Genomic DNA, 13567 nt, shown 5'->3' with positions numbered 1-13567 from the left:
AAAAATAATGTTAAGCTATTGTAATAAAATAGGTGTATTTTGCTTATAACAATAAGATCCTATATAACTTAGTTCATAATCTCCAATGGTAACTGATTATATAAAGCAATTGTTGTAATAAATACCCTTTTTTTTTTCCCTTTTTAACACTATATTAACTATTATATATAATTATAGTTTTACTTTACTTTACAAGATAGTAGATAAGACTATATGCATATTTACATATACATGTATACATATACATTTCTTCCTATTACTACATGTATCTTATTTGTTTCACAACTATTTTATTTTCTCGTAACAAAATTCTTCTTCTTTAATTTGTATCACTACAAAAAAAAAAAAAAAAAAAAAAAAAAAAATAGAAAACAAATGTTTTTATTTCGTCAAATATGCATAATCAGGTTGCAACTTTTCTTATTTTTCTTGATGTCATATATCAACAAGTAGAAATTTTATATTTTTTAGTAATATTAGTAGTTAACCATTATATAATATTACGGTGTAATTTGAATAGAGTTACTAAACTACATAATAATAAATATCTTTTCCTGTACCCTCCTCTCCCCTCCCCTTCCCTCCACACACACTGATACTATAAATAAAGATATTTACTTCCAATAGAAAAGAGAAAAAGAGTAAATTTATTTTATAAAGTCAGTTTGCAATAGTAATAACAAGTAAACAAAAGAAAGAAAAAGAAAAGAATATGGGAAAAAAAAAAGATTGTTAACTAATATAATTCAACTAGTATAATAATATCTGGGAGGGAGGAAGACTTTAGTCATACCTATATTTTACTTCATTAGTCCAATTGAGTATGGGTGGTTTGTACAGTGCGTCCGCCGTCAATTGGACAATTTTTTGAAAAAGCTGGTCAAATTTTTGAATAAATTTGCCCACTTTTTTGAAACTCAATTGGTCATTTGTTTGAAATTCATTTGGTCATTTTATTTAAATTCAATAGATCATTTTTTTGATCATTTTATCTGAGGTATATTTTGTTACTTTTTTTTATACCATTATTTCGAGATTATTTTTCAAATGAGCATGAATATTTTTTATGAAGATGGTGCTGGTAATCTCATTGATGAACAGGGCGAGCAAGCAAAAGCATATGTTGAAGAGAAGTCATTTCGTTTGAAAAGATTAACAGATCTACGAAAATACATTAAGAACAAGGATCTCCAATTTGAAACGATCAGTTCAGACGATACAGTCATGAAAGAGGCTAGTCCAAAGAAAGAAAGACCTCTTGAGTATAACATTTATACAATGGAAGACCGTAGACGTTACTTTTATTTTTTGAAAGAAAAACTCATGAGACCAAAAGATGCGACCATAGCCGCAAATGTAAATTATAACACAGCGCGCAAATGGAAAAAGGCTTACGAGGATGATCCGGAAAGGAAGATTCCTATCAAAAAGACGAATCTGAATCCCAACAGACCAGTCAGTCAACTGAACGAAGCTCATAAAGTTTATCTAACCAGTTTTTTTGATGATGACTCAACTGCAACAATCCAGGACGCAGTTGAAAGCTTGACAGCCAACTTTGCTGGCTTACAAATAAAAATAACAAGAGTAGCCGAGTTCATGAAGGAAGAATGTAATCTCAGCATCAAACTTATTAACCGACACCCTCTTGCCAGAAACGATGATAAAAATCTTAAAGCTCGTGCTGAGTGGGTTGAGAAATTGATCAGCAATGGCGTCAATTATCTCGACAATTGTATATTTGTTGATGAGTCCGGGTTTGACATTAATATGCGTCGTAGTCGTGGTTGGTCACAGCGCGGTACGAAAGCAACTACCACAACTCCCTCCACCAAGGCTACCTCACATACTGTTCTTGGTGCAATATCAGCTAATGGTGTCGTCAATGTGAGTATGCGAGAATCTGGAAATGTTAAGAGAAGGAAAGTTGTAGGGGCCAAAAAGAGAAAGGCTCCTAAAGATAAATTAACTATTCCCAGTGGCACTACTGGCGATCATTATCTTTTGTTTCTTAACGATACTATGGATATTATGGATGAGTTCCCAGAAATGAAAGGATTTTTTATTGTTATGGACAATGCACCAATTCATGTTCCTGCTATAATTGACCCTGTAATTGTAAGTCGGGGCTATAAGCCATTATACCTTCCTCCCTACTCGCCCGAACTCAACCCAATAGAACAATTTTGGGCCATTCTTAAGGGAAAAGTAAAGCGAAGTAAACTTAATGATGTTGAAACGCTTACTTCAAGAATTATTGAGGCTAGTGAAGAAGTACCTGTTGAGCATCTTCGAAATATTATTCAACATTCCATAAACCAATTTAGTAATTGCTTAAATAAGGTCCCTCTATAACTTTCCCTTAACATTATATAAAGTATAATAATTTTCAAAAAAAAAAAAAAAAAAGATCAATTGAATTTAAATAAAATGACCAAATGAATTTCAAACAAATGACCAATTGAGTTTCAAAAAAGTGGGCAAATTTATTCAAAAATTTGACCAGCTTTTTCAAAAAATTGTCCAATTGACGGCGGACGCACTGTACACCAAAGCTTCCCTAGACCAGTTCACAAAGTATAGAAGGGCACTGAAGTTTAATTGCCTTGATGATTGTCAAATTAAAAGAAAAGAGCACTAATATCTGATGACGTCACATTAGGATAAATACATAGGAAGAAGTAAGAATCATTTGTATGTGTATCAATAATAAACTAAAAAGTAATAAATCGTTTATCTTTTAATAATAGTACATTGACTTTAAACTTGAAGTGTTTTTTTTCTTTCTTCACTCGCTTTAAAAATTCAATTATATCTTCAGTAAACTGTACAATCTAACTAATAATCTCCAGATAATACATAGGATGAGTAATATTCCACCTCAAAATTCTGTTTTAGTTTCGAAACAAGAACATATTTCTTTAACAAGTGATCCTGAAAGATAATATATTGGATAATGTTCAGTAAAACAATGATTTGGATATAATACGTGCAAAAGAAAATATAGTACTAATAGTAAATATCAGTTTGATAATAAAATAGGTGTAGTTCTCTCGTATTATATCAAGAAATAAACATCGTAATTGTATATATTAATATATATGTTAAAAAATATGAAAGAAATGTTTATATTCTGACGGGTCCTTCATGATAAAGAAACTATTAAAATATCATTTGTCAATGTAGTAAACTATATCAATTCAGCTATACCATTGAAATAAACAGCACATTGCTTGTTCCTAATATATTTTCTTATATTTTGATATTATAAATATTAAACGAAAAAAAAAGAGAGAGAGAACTTGTAGAAGATTTGCAGCATTATTAAGCAAAAGTAAGGATATACTTTTCGATAGTAGGCTATCAAAAAAAGAAAAAAAAGTAATTATCAGGAATAGATAATTAACGTGTATATAAATGAATAAAAAGTAGTAGTGGGTGATTGCTTAAGTTATGTATAGCACTTTATTAGAATTTCTCTTGGAAGCTTGTTTGTAAAACTTTCTTCTCCTCTTTTTCAGAAAAAGGGAAAAGGAAGTAACTAAGGAGGACTCTTATCGAGGTTCTGCAATAGAAGATGTATTATCGGCTAAATGAATTTTCCAGAAGTGATTGATATTCGTACCATTTTAGTCAACTATATACAAAAGATAACAATACTTGAATTTTTATTTTTATTTTTTATTTTTTATTTAAAGGATTATTTAGATATAGAGAACATAACTAAGGTTTCCTTCTATATAATCGATTCAGTCGATAATAGATGCCGTTCCTATATTTGAAAGTATTTATTCGAACTGATAGTAATATAGGATCAAGAAAAATGGTGTTACTAGTCTTTTAATCTGTATTGTAAAAACTTGTATTTAAAGCTGTTAAAAAATAGTAATAAATGAGAGAGAGTATATTGTGTAATCATTTTTATAGATATATTATGCTATAAAAATAGAATCAATTGTTAATCAATTTGGAGAGAAAAGGAGTAGGCAAGGAAGGAAAGCAACGTTTGTGAATCTAATAAAAAAAACACACAAAGTGTACAAAAAAAAAAAAAGAATAAGTGACTGATAAGGGGAAAAAACAAACAAACGCGTAAATGAGCTGATGAGTGTCCAAATAGAATCCAAAAATGAGAAAATTACCCGTTTTATATTTTATATAATTTTCCGTTTAACCTTCAACAAAAACCCTTAACATGAAGAGGGGTCGGGGAAGGGACAGCATAAGCGTACAGTATTTTATTGTCCGAAAATAATGGAGCTATAATAAAAGGAACCAATTGGACAAAGTAAAGATATGATCTTTTCGCCGCTACAATCACACAGATATACAAAATGAAGTAATAAATATGAGACATTTCAAAAACAAAAAATGTAGGCAACAACAGCTATATAGTTGCCCTGAGACATTAAATGTGTCAAAATTAAATAGATATTATGAGCTGACAGTATGTTGATTGATAAGTGTATATTAAGTTATGTCAATTTATATTATCATCGTATATGTTAAATACATCAAAGCCTTAAAGAATTTACCTCAGTTAAAAGGACAGATGGTTACACTTGTAGAGTTTGAAGAGACACAAAAATGGAATAAAACTCATACTCCTAATCTTAAAAGCTAAAAGCTGTATCACCTCTTTCCATATATCCTTCACTGGACTAGTCCAACATTTTTTCATACTAATTGAGCTGTTAAATTCAGTTACAAAAAAATAGTTATGAGAGCTAAAAAGCAATAACTAAATATTTTCCTAAATAAAGATATAGAAAACAATAAACGCAAAAAATATAGAAAAAACAGTGTGTTAAATAGAAAAGAAAAGCAGAGTATAGCATATTGACAAGTTGGTTTAGATATATCACTTAAACAACATATTATATACGTAAATAGCTTTAATATTTATCAATGCTGTATTTTTTTTTTCATATGTACATAAGAATATGTATATAGAAACCACTTGAATATTATAGACACAAAGTCCTAGAACGCATTATATAAACTAAAGAGAAATATGGAAAAGTTATGGTTTTGAGATCTCAACAAATTTAGGACAATAAATAAAAGTAAGTTGGTGTAAAATATAATTATATATTCTTAGTTATCCGATAATATATAGGTCCATTGCTCCTGTCAGTCATAAAGATTAATAAACTCAAAAGCTAGATATGATATTTTTATTTATTATAGGATATTTATCTGTGATACTTCATGGTATATTTTGGAATAGATTTGCTATAACATTCTTCATTTCAACACAAGTATGACCTGTCTATATTTGAGGAGATGTTTTTACTAGCAACAATATTATCGTCAACAGCACGTCATAGAGTTAAGTGATTAACCTTTTATTTGGTAAAAAAAAAAAAGCATTTTTTTCTTCACTTCGTATATATCACTATCTCCCAAATCTATACACGGTTTATTTTAATTTTTTTAGTGGTAAATCGAAAATAACTTTGTATAACAAATTACAACAATAAAATACCGGAGTATTTATCTATTTTCTGATGCTCATATCCACATTGTTTTATCTTGTTGTATTCTCTTTTTTTTTCGATATACATCCTAAAGAATATTTTATTCCCTTCTTCTTCCTATAAGCTTAATTATTTATTATTTCATATTGATTTTTTTCTTTATAGCGTTTTTTTTATAAAAAAAAAAGCACTTTCATTTCTTAAAGAAAATAAAAACTTTTTAGTATAATTGATCTATGTTTTATAAAGAAAAAACGCGTTATCATAGGATATATGGGTTTTTCTTTTTGCTCCATTTAAATGAAAGGAATTTATCTATAATATTTTAATTTAAGGTATGGATCAACATCATTATTGCTATTTTGTGGGGAAAAAAATTTTTTTTAAAACTAAAATCGGGAACAAAAACCTTACAATAGGGCATGTTTCATATTTTATTATGAAAAGGAACAAGAAGATTTGAATTTCAACTTTATCCTACAATATAGCTTGATTTATTATCTTAAATAGATCAGTTCTATAATCATTGTAAATCACTATAAAATAAGTAAATGATTAAATAGATAATTTTTTGACATATACCGTTTACAGTTTATTCACTGAAAAGATTGAGGGACAAAAATTGACACATATTTTCTTTGATTTCTTTTGTTCTATTTTTTAAAAGCCGATTTCAAAGACAGTTCCCATAAAATTCAGCAATTTTTTATAGTTATTTCTATGAATAATACCTGGTAGTGTTAAAGTCGAAAATATATTGGTAGGCTGTATAACCAAATACTGTATGACAAATTATATTAAAACGCATTTAGGTTACAAATTATGTTATTTACAATGAAAAATATAATTTTATTTATGGTTTGTAAAATAAGAATATGTTAGTTTTCTACAAACTTCTTTGATCTGCATCAAAACTAAATTTTAGTTGGTTTGGTGTTTTGCTTATAGAAATTATTCCTTTTTTTTTTATCTTCTATGAACCTGTAATTTGTCTCCGCATCAAATCCTTAGAAGAATATAAAGCGGCGAAATAAAAAGAGTTGATATTCTAACTAGCATTTACCCTGATTTAGTTTCATTTTTTTTTTTTTTGGAAAAAAAAATTACAAATATATAAAGGGAATTTTTTTTTTTTGTTTGTCAAAGAACTGGATCAATTTCTTTAATTTTCTTTCGTATTATTAAACTTTAATTAGTTCAACTCTAAAATCAACACAAATAAGTACTATTCAGTTAGCTATATTACATGCAAATTCAAGAAGCCACTGAAAAATACCCTAGCCCACCTTCACCTTCTCAAAGCTACAAAGAAAGTATTAAATATGAAGAGTCTGTCATTGAAGAGGATGCCGAATCTATGACAAATGAGTTTGGGCACGGTAATGGAAATTTCTGGACAGGCTATTTCAATGTTACTTGTATTGTTGCAGGTACTGGTACCTTAGGGCTACCTCATGCCTTTGCTTTAGGTGGCTGGATTGGTATTTTTATCTTGCTTTTATCCTACCTGATGGCTATTTACAGTGGTATTATTTTAATCCGCTGTTTGTATTATAAACCAGGTCAACGTCTTCATGATTATAAGTCTGTGGGTACTGCTGCCTTTGGCTGGTTAGGTTATGGTGTTGCCTCTTTTCTCCATTGGCTTAATCTTTTCGGTTGTCCTGCTCTTTATTTAGTGCTTGCTAGCAGTAATATGAACTATTTACTCCGTTATACTCAAGCTGCTCTGGATTTTAAGAGTTGGTGTTGTATCATTGGTGCTGTTCTTTTGATCCCTTCTTTAATCACTAAAACGTTGAGGGAAGTCTCTGTTCTTTCCGCTGTAGGCGCTCTTTGTACAATGATAGCTGTCTTTATTGTTGCTATCCAATCACCTCTTGATCATAACAGTAACCCTAATATTCATACTGTTACTGATTCTGTTATCTGGACTGGTTTTCCTTCTGCTCTTTCCACTATCGCCTTTTCTTATGGTGGTATTAACACTTATCCTCATGTTGAGCATGCTCTTAAGAAGCCAAATCAATGGAAATGGTGTGTTATTTTCGGTTTAGGTACTTGTACTATTCTTTATCTCTTGACCGCTGTCCCTGGTTATTGGGCATTTGGTCGCGAAACATTAAGTCCTATTTATAACAATTTAAATGATCAAAGAAAAGGAAAAATTATTGCTATCATTGTCATGACTATTCACGTTATCCTTGCCATTCCTATATATACTACATCTTTCTCACTTGAGTTTGAAAAATGGACTAACATTACAGATGAAAGACTTGGTAAATTGAAAGCATGGCTTATTAGAGCTATTATTCGTACCTGTACTATGGCCGTTCTTGTTATTCTTGCCATTTTTATTCCTTATTTTGGTGATTTCATGAGTCTTATTGGTGCTCTTTCTAACTGTGGGCTTGTTTTCCTTTTGCCCGTCTTATGTTATCTTAAATTAACTGGTTTTCGTAACAAGCCAATTTATGAGCTTGCCTTCTGCGCTCTTACTATCTTCATGGGCATTGTTGGTTGTATATTTGGTACCATTGATGCTATTAAGGCTCTTGTTTCAGATTTTACAAGTTAACTTTTGATCCTGTTTTTTTTTATACCATATATCCCATCTACACCTTTTCATTTTTTTTTAACTAGATGATTTTATTTTTATATATAATTGTACATAAATAATTTTATATCATTTGTAACTTATATATCGTTAAATAAATATTTATAAATATACATATTTTTCTTCTATATTGCAAATAAGAATTTACTTTGTTTCTAAACTTTTTTTAAAGAAGGTTCAATAAGTTACGACTTATTATCAAAATTAATTCTTTTTGTATTAATCTATATCGTCTATTATTCTTTTCCTTAACATAGCTGAACGAATCAATAAAATCCATTTTAATTTTTTTTTTTTTTTTTTTTTTTTTTTTTTGTATGATGGTCAAATCTCCGGCCTAATTTCAGTTTTTTTTTTTTTTTTCATAGAATAAACTCAGGTAGTTTTTCTTTCAGTTTAACAAAATAAACATTGCCAGGTTTCAGATTCATAAAAAAAATACGTATTTTGGTTTTTAAGATAAAATAAATAGGGTAATTCTATATATGTTTATGGTAATCTTTGATAACAAAAAAAAAAAAAAAAAAAAAAAAGATAACAATACTTCTCAATATTGATTTTAATAATTGCTGCAATTACATAATATATTTAATTGTCCTAATTAGTTCACAACATTGAAAACTATATCGGAAGACCTTTTTAAGAAAAATGATTTCAATATATTATTGAGTCAATGACTAATCATATAACTATTGTTCTGGTTCATATGAAGTAGGAAAGACTTTATAATTTACCAAATGATTTATCTTTTTGAAGAATGGCATAAATAATAGGCCAATAATGGAATTATGCAGACATTTGTTAAAGATTTTTAGGTTTACAATATGAAAGCATATCAAGAAGAAAGGATAAAGAGTCGTCAACAGTACTGGGCTAGTAAAAACGAACATGTATATATAAATGCTTAATAACATGATTTCGAGTAAGAAGAGTGGGATGGATAAAAGAAACAATTTTTAGGTTTGCTACCAGATAAATAGACAAGTCACCAGTCGAGAGCACGACTTCTGTTAATATGGTACATAGATAGCGAAAGGATAGAATTAATATGAGATAAAACCTACAGCCTGATAGAGCTTTGGAGTTGGTATTCTCTCAATACTAACAAATATTGTTTAGGAGAAATTAGGGACACCGTCATTTTAAAAACTCATAAGTCTAAATTTGTACAGAGAAGCATGTCTAAAAACTAATAGATTTTTAATTTTGCTATCTAAAAATACCGTAAATGGAGAAGTTCTTCATTATCTCTGAAAAAATTATATCCTTTTCTTACTAATTCTTATACAAATAATATACAATAAACTTTATTGATTTAATTGAAATGTTTTATTATTTTACAATACGTCCTTACATTTTATTAATTAGAAAAAAAAAAGAAAAAGAAAAATGCTATATTTATACAAAATAACCTTTATCGTAATAGTAACTAATTTTAAACAGACTGAAGTTTATTCCTATGATTTTTTTTTAAAAAAAAAATACATTAAATTTTATATTTTTAAAGAGTATGTGTGTATTATTATATTTACATTTCATTTAGAGCTGTTTTATATTGCTCAGTAACCTCCTTTCTTTTCATTTTTTGTGCTGCTGTTAACATACCCTAAAAATTAAATTTATCGTATTAGTATTAGTAATAGAAATAACAGTAAAAGTTGACTTTACATTTTCAGTTGTCCATTCTTCTGCACACAAATAAATATCGAAAAGTATTTCTGCAGGTTTAAGATTAGCTATCTTTGCTTGTTCATTTACCGCTTTATGCACTACTTGTTTTATAATGGAATTCTGACATAACAAATCCCAATCTTCTTCTTGTATATTCTTTAATCCTGCGAGATATTTGATTTCTTTTTCGTTAGGCACAATAAGAGCTACTGGACGAGGTAGAAGCGAATCGGCATATATACAAATATTGTTGACATAGATACAACTCTTGTAAATAGATTCTAACCGTTCAAGGGCTATGTATTCACCATTACTTAGCTTGACCAAATTTTTCTTACGATCAATGATGGTTAAAGTGCCATTTTCATTCCATTCAGCAATATCACCTGTTTGAAGCCATCCTCCATCAGATATTGTCTCACGAGTAAGGTCTTCACGCTTCCAATAACCTTTTGTGACTGAAGGGCCACGAATCCAAACTTCACCTTGAGGCTTTTCATTAGTTGAGAAATAGTTGGCTTCAGGAACATCTACAAGTTTAATTTCACAACTTGAGCCAGGAGCTCCAACATGACCATAGCCATATTGTTCAGGCGTCATAACAGAACAAACACTGCAACCTAATTATGATATACAAAAAAAAAAAAAAAGTATGAACATTAGTATTAAAATAGTTATAATATATGCACCTATATATTATATATATATATATATATATATATATATACTTTCTGTCCTATTTGATAAAGAGTAATATATTAGATCAATTATATATATGTATATAAGTTTAATAATACTTACATGCCAAATCCTCCAAGAATAGGACATACTGTGACAGTCAAGAATTTTTGTGTTTCTAATGATAAGGGAGCACCACCTGAGATGGCTAACTTTAATCTTCCACCTAATTGCTCCCTAATCTTACTAAATACAAGTCGATCTAATAGAGGAGTCGATAAACCTCGTTCAAGAAACCAACATTTAGTATTAAAGGCTTTCGTAAAAAGTGCTTGAGCATTAGGAGAAGAAGTTTGAAGTTTTGACAAGATCCCTTTACGAATTGATTCCCATATAGCAGGAACACCAATCATAAACGTAGGAGCGAATTCTTTTATATCACCTTTACAGTTTCTAACTGACGCATCTGTTAAAGTTCGAACAGATGCATAACCTAAAGTGACACCCCAAAAGAGACATGTATTTTCAACAACAAATTCAAAGACATGAGCTAGTGGTAGATAGGCCATCATTGTGTCATTTTTATAACTAATATATTTTCCCAATAATCCATTTGCAGAAGCAACTAGGATAACAGTTTAGTATTATATTCATCTTCTACATTCTCTTTCACCTTCTCTCCCTCCCTCCCTCTTTCTTTATATATATATATATTCATTAAATTACCTGCTGCTACAATATTTTTGTGTGAAAGTATGACACCTTTAGGATTACCAGTACTTCCTGAGGTATACATGATACAACACAAGTCTTCAGGCTCAGGCTCACGAGGTTCAACAGGATGTTGCTTTCCAAGTTCCATAACCTCTTGTATAGATAGGACTTTTATATTATATTGAGTAAATTTATCTAAATGTTCAGGTTTTGCATCGCCATTATAAACAACCATTTGAAGTGAAGGACATTGACCGACTACCTTCAGAACCGTTGTTAATAGTTCTGCAGAAGTAAAAATAGCTTCAACTTCAGTTTCATTCATAGAATGCAATAAACCTTCCACGCCTAATGTGTCATAGGCTGTAACAATTGTCATATTTTGTGAAAATAGTCCATGAGCTGTCAAAAGCCAATACATACTAAATATAAATTCAAAGATATGAGTAACTTAGCCAATAGGTAGTCTATATCTATCTATCCATATATATATATATATATATACTGTACTTTGTAGGTGCAAATATCTCGACTTTTGATTTTTCTTGTAAACCAAGGAAACAAAATCCTGCGCCAATATTATAAACCATTTCATTTGCTTCAGAAAATGTTACATATTGATATCCGGATAATTGAAAATAATTCCATTTTTTCATTATTTTGGTTTCAACACCATCTATTACTTTTGTTATTTCTTTCTCTTCTTCTACCATTGTCTCTAATGTACGGTAGCCAAACACATTGTTATTAGGATATTTCTTTACACCATACTGAAACACATCATAAAGCGTATGAACATCAACTGTAGGAACACGAAGGATACCATCAGCTGCTGAAATATTTCTTCTAATTCTTCCACCATTAGGCTGTTCAGGGCCAACTTCAATTGTATAATTTTTCATTTTATAACTTTTCGTTTATTTTTGTTTTGTTTTGTTTTTTTAAAAGAAAAAAAAAAGGAAGAACTTTTTTTTATTCTCTTTACTATTGTTATATATACCCTTCTATTATGTAACACATTTCTATCTTGATCTACTAACATGTGTGTTCATAATAAGCAATGCAGAATTCGAATATCTTTATAATTATCAAATGTAACTCGTGTTTTTTTTTAAAAAAAAAATAGGTTGATCTTTTTTTTTTCTTGTCTAATAGTTGTATACACAGCCTTTCATGATAATATAAGAATCATCCTACAATTATATTTCCTCTGAAGTAACAGTATGTACATAAGCACACGTGGTATGATAAACATATATATCATAGTCATTTTTTTTTAATGATATAGCTGGTTCTTTAACTAGGTGATCCTAATGAAAATAATAATAATGCCTTTTTTGTTTTTTTTTGTTTTTTATGAATCACTTTAAATTGTATTCACGTGAGAAATAAGTCTTTAAAACATAAAAAGTGCTATAGTATTTTTTGTCTTCTTTTTTTTTTCCTTATATATGAGGAGAGGGGGAGTAAAAGTCACATGCACATACATTGTGTGAGAACAAATGTGTATTTTTTTTTTGTGAGACTGTAATGATACGATAAAATTTTAAATGACTGGTAATTTAGCAAATACTGGTATATTAAACATACATTGAATTGTTCTAATCAGATTAAAAAGAAAGAAAGGAGAAAGAGAGAACAAAAGAAGAAGAAGAAGAAAAAAAACTCTTTTCAAGACATACACATAAAAGCAACAGAGAAATAGGAAATTAAATAAATATATGTTATAGACATACATAGAGTTAATATTAAAGTAAGTGGTACTAAAAGAAAGTGTGCTAAGATAACTAATTTAATAATTGGTATCCAAGGTGGAGAAGGAATCCCATTATTGGGTGTATTTCATACAGTAGACTACAAATAAAGAAATAATGAGTAAACATTGGTAAAATATCAGCGCGGATGATTAAGACTTTTTAGGATAGATGGTCTATTAAGCAAAGAAGATAGCACTTTAAAAGTGGAAGGGTGTATGAAGCTTCTCATGTATATACAAGCAAAGAGTGAAACACATTTATGATAAAGAAAAAGACGATTGAAGAGGAGATAATGACAAAATTAGGGTTTATCCAAAGGTACTTATCGTAATTATTAGTATAGCTGATTTTTTTCTTCTTCTTCTTCTTTCAAACTTCGTCATAGACAACCAGAATGATAAGGTCATTAGCGTAGTATGGTCAGAGTTAGAATAGATTCTCTACTAGGACAAGCTTTTATCTTTGAGGGAAAAAAAAAAAGAATAAATGAACTTAAAAATAGACCTAGTGAAGTTATTTGATAAAGGAGCATAATATCACTAAAATGATAATTTGGACAGTTAATACGGACAAGAATATTAAATGAATAGAAGCAGATTAAATAATATTAATAAAAAATACTTTGGCAACTTCAATGGTTATATAAATGG

The 13567-nt window shown here is 29.2% G+C and overlaps 3 protein-coding genes across 3 annotated transcripts; 1 reads left to right on the top strand and 2 right to left on the bottom strand.

Moving 5' to 3' along the window:
• The first annotated feature begins 6635 nt into the window (after positions 1-6635).
• On the top strand, positions 6636-8373 carry BX663DRAFT_491197 (transmembrane amino acid transporter protein-domain-containing protein). The gene is made up of 2 exons (XM_051525027.1): positions 6636-8176; positions 8246-8373. Exon 1 carries the CDS (start codon positions 6727-6729, stop codon positions 8056-8058), a length of 1332 nt encoding a protein of 443 aa, XP_051387518.1. The 5' UTR covers positions 6636-6726; the 3' UTR covers positions 8059-8176; positions 8246-8373.
• Positions 8374-8515: 142 nt separating this feature from the next.
• Positions 8516-9473, bottom strand: BX663DRAFT_491194 (uncharacterized protein). Its single transcript, XM_051525026.1, has 3 exons — positions 9217-9473; positions 8703-9115; positions 8516-8570 (listed from the first exon to the last, which is right to left on the bottom strand). The coding sequence occupies exon 2, from the start codon at positions 9009-9011 to the stop codon at positions 8787-8789; it is 225 nt and encodes a 74-aa protein (XP_051387517.1). The 5' UTR covers positions 9012-9115; positions 9217-9473; the 3' UTR covers positions 8516-8570; positions 8703-8786.
• Positions 9474-9532: 59 nt separating this feature from the next.
• On the bottom strand, positions 9533-12062 carry BX663DRAFT_481859 (uncharacterized protein; the record flags this gene model as incomplete). Its single annotated transcript, XM_051524381.1, has 7 exons — positions 9533-9554; positions 9630-9703; positions 9766-10388; positions 10497-10504; positions 10570-11071; positions 11173-11582; positions 11671-12062. The coding sequence occupies 7 exons, from the start codon at positions 12060-12062 to the stop codon at positions 9533-9535; spliced, it is 2031 nt and encodes a 676-aa protein (XP_051387516.1).
• Between the last annotated feature and the right edge of the window lie 1505 nt (positions 12063-13567).

Source organism: Cokeromyces recurvatus, assembly GCF_025118155.1.
Source record: "Cokeromyces recurvatus strain NRRL 2243 chromosome Unknown BX663scaffold_1, whole genome shotgun sequence".
NCBI lineage: Eukaryota > Fungi > Mucoromycota > Mucoromycetes > Mucorales > Mucoraceae > Cokeromyces > Cokeromyces recurvatus.
This window is presented reverse-complemented; position numbering and strand designations above follow the sequence as displayed.

What these genes read in the sequence shown, in the direction of transcription:
- BX663DRAFT_491197 (XM_051525027.1), top strand. Translation starts at nt 6,727, where the DNA reads ATGCAAATTCAAGAAGCCACTGAAAAATACCCTAGCCCACCTTCACCT.
- BX663DRAFT_491194 (XM_051525026.1), bottom strand. Translation starts at nt 9,011, where the DNA reads ATGTTATTAAGCATTTATATATACATGTTCGTTTTTACTAGCCCAGTA.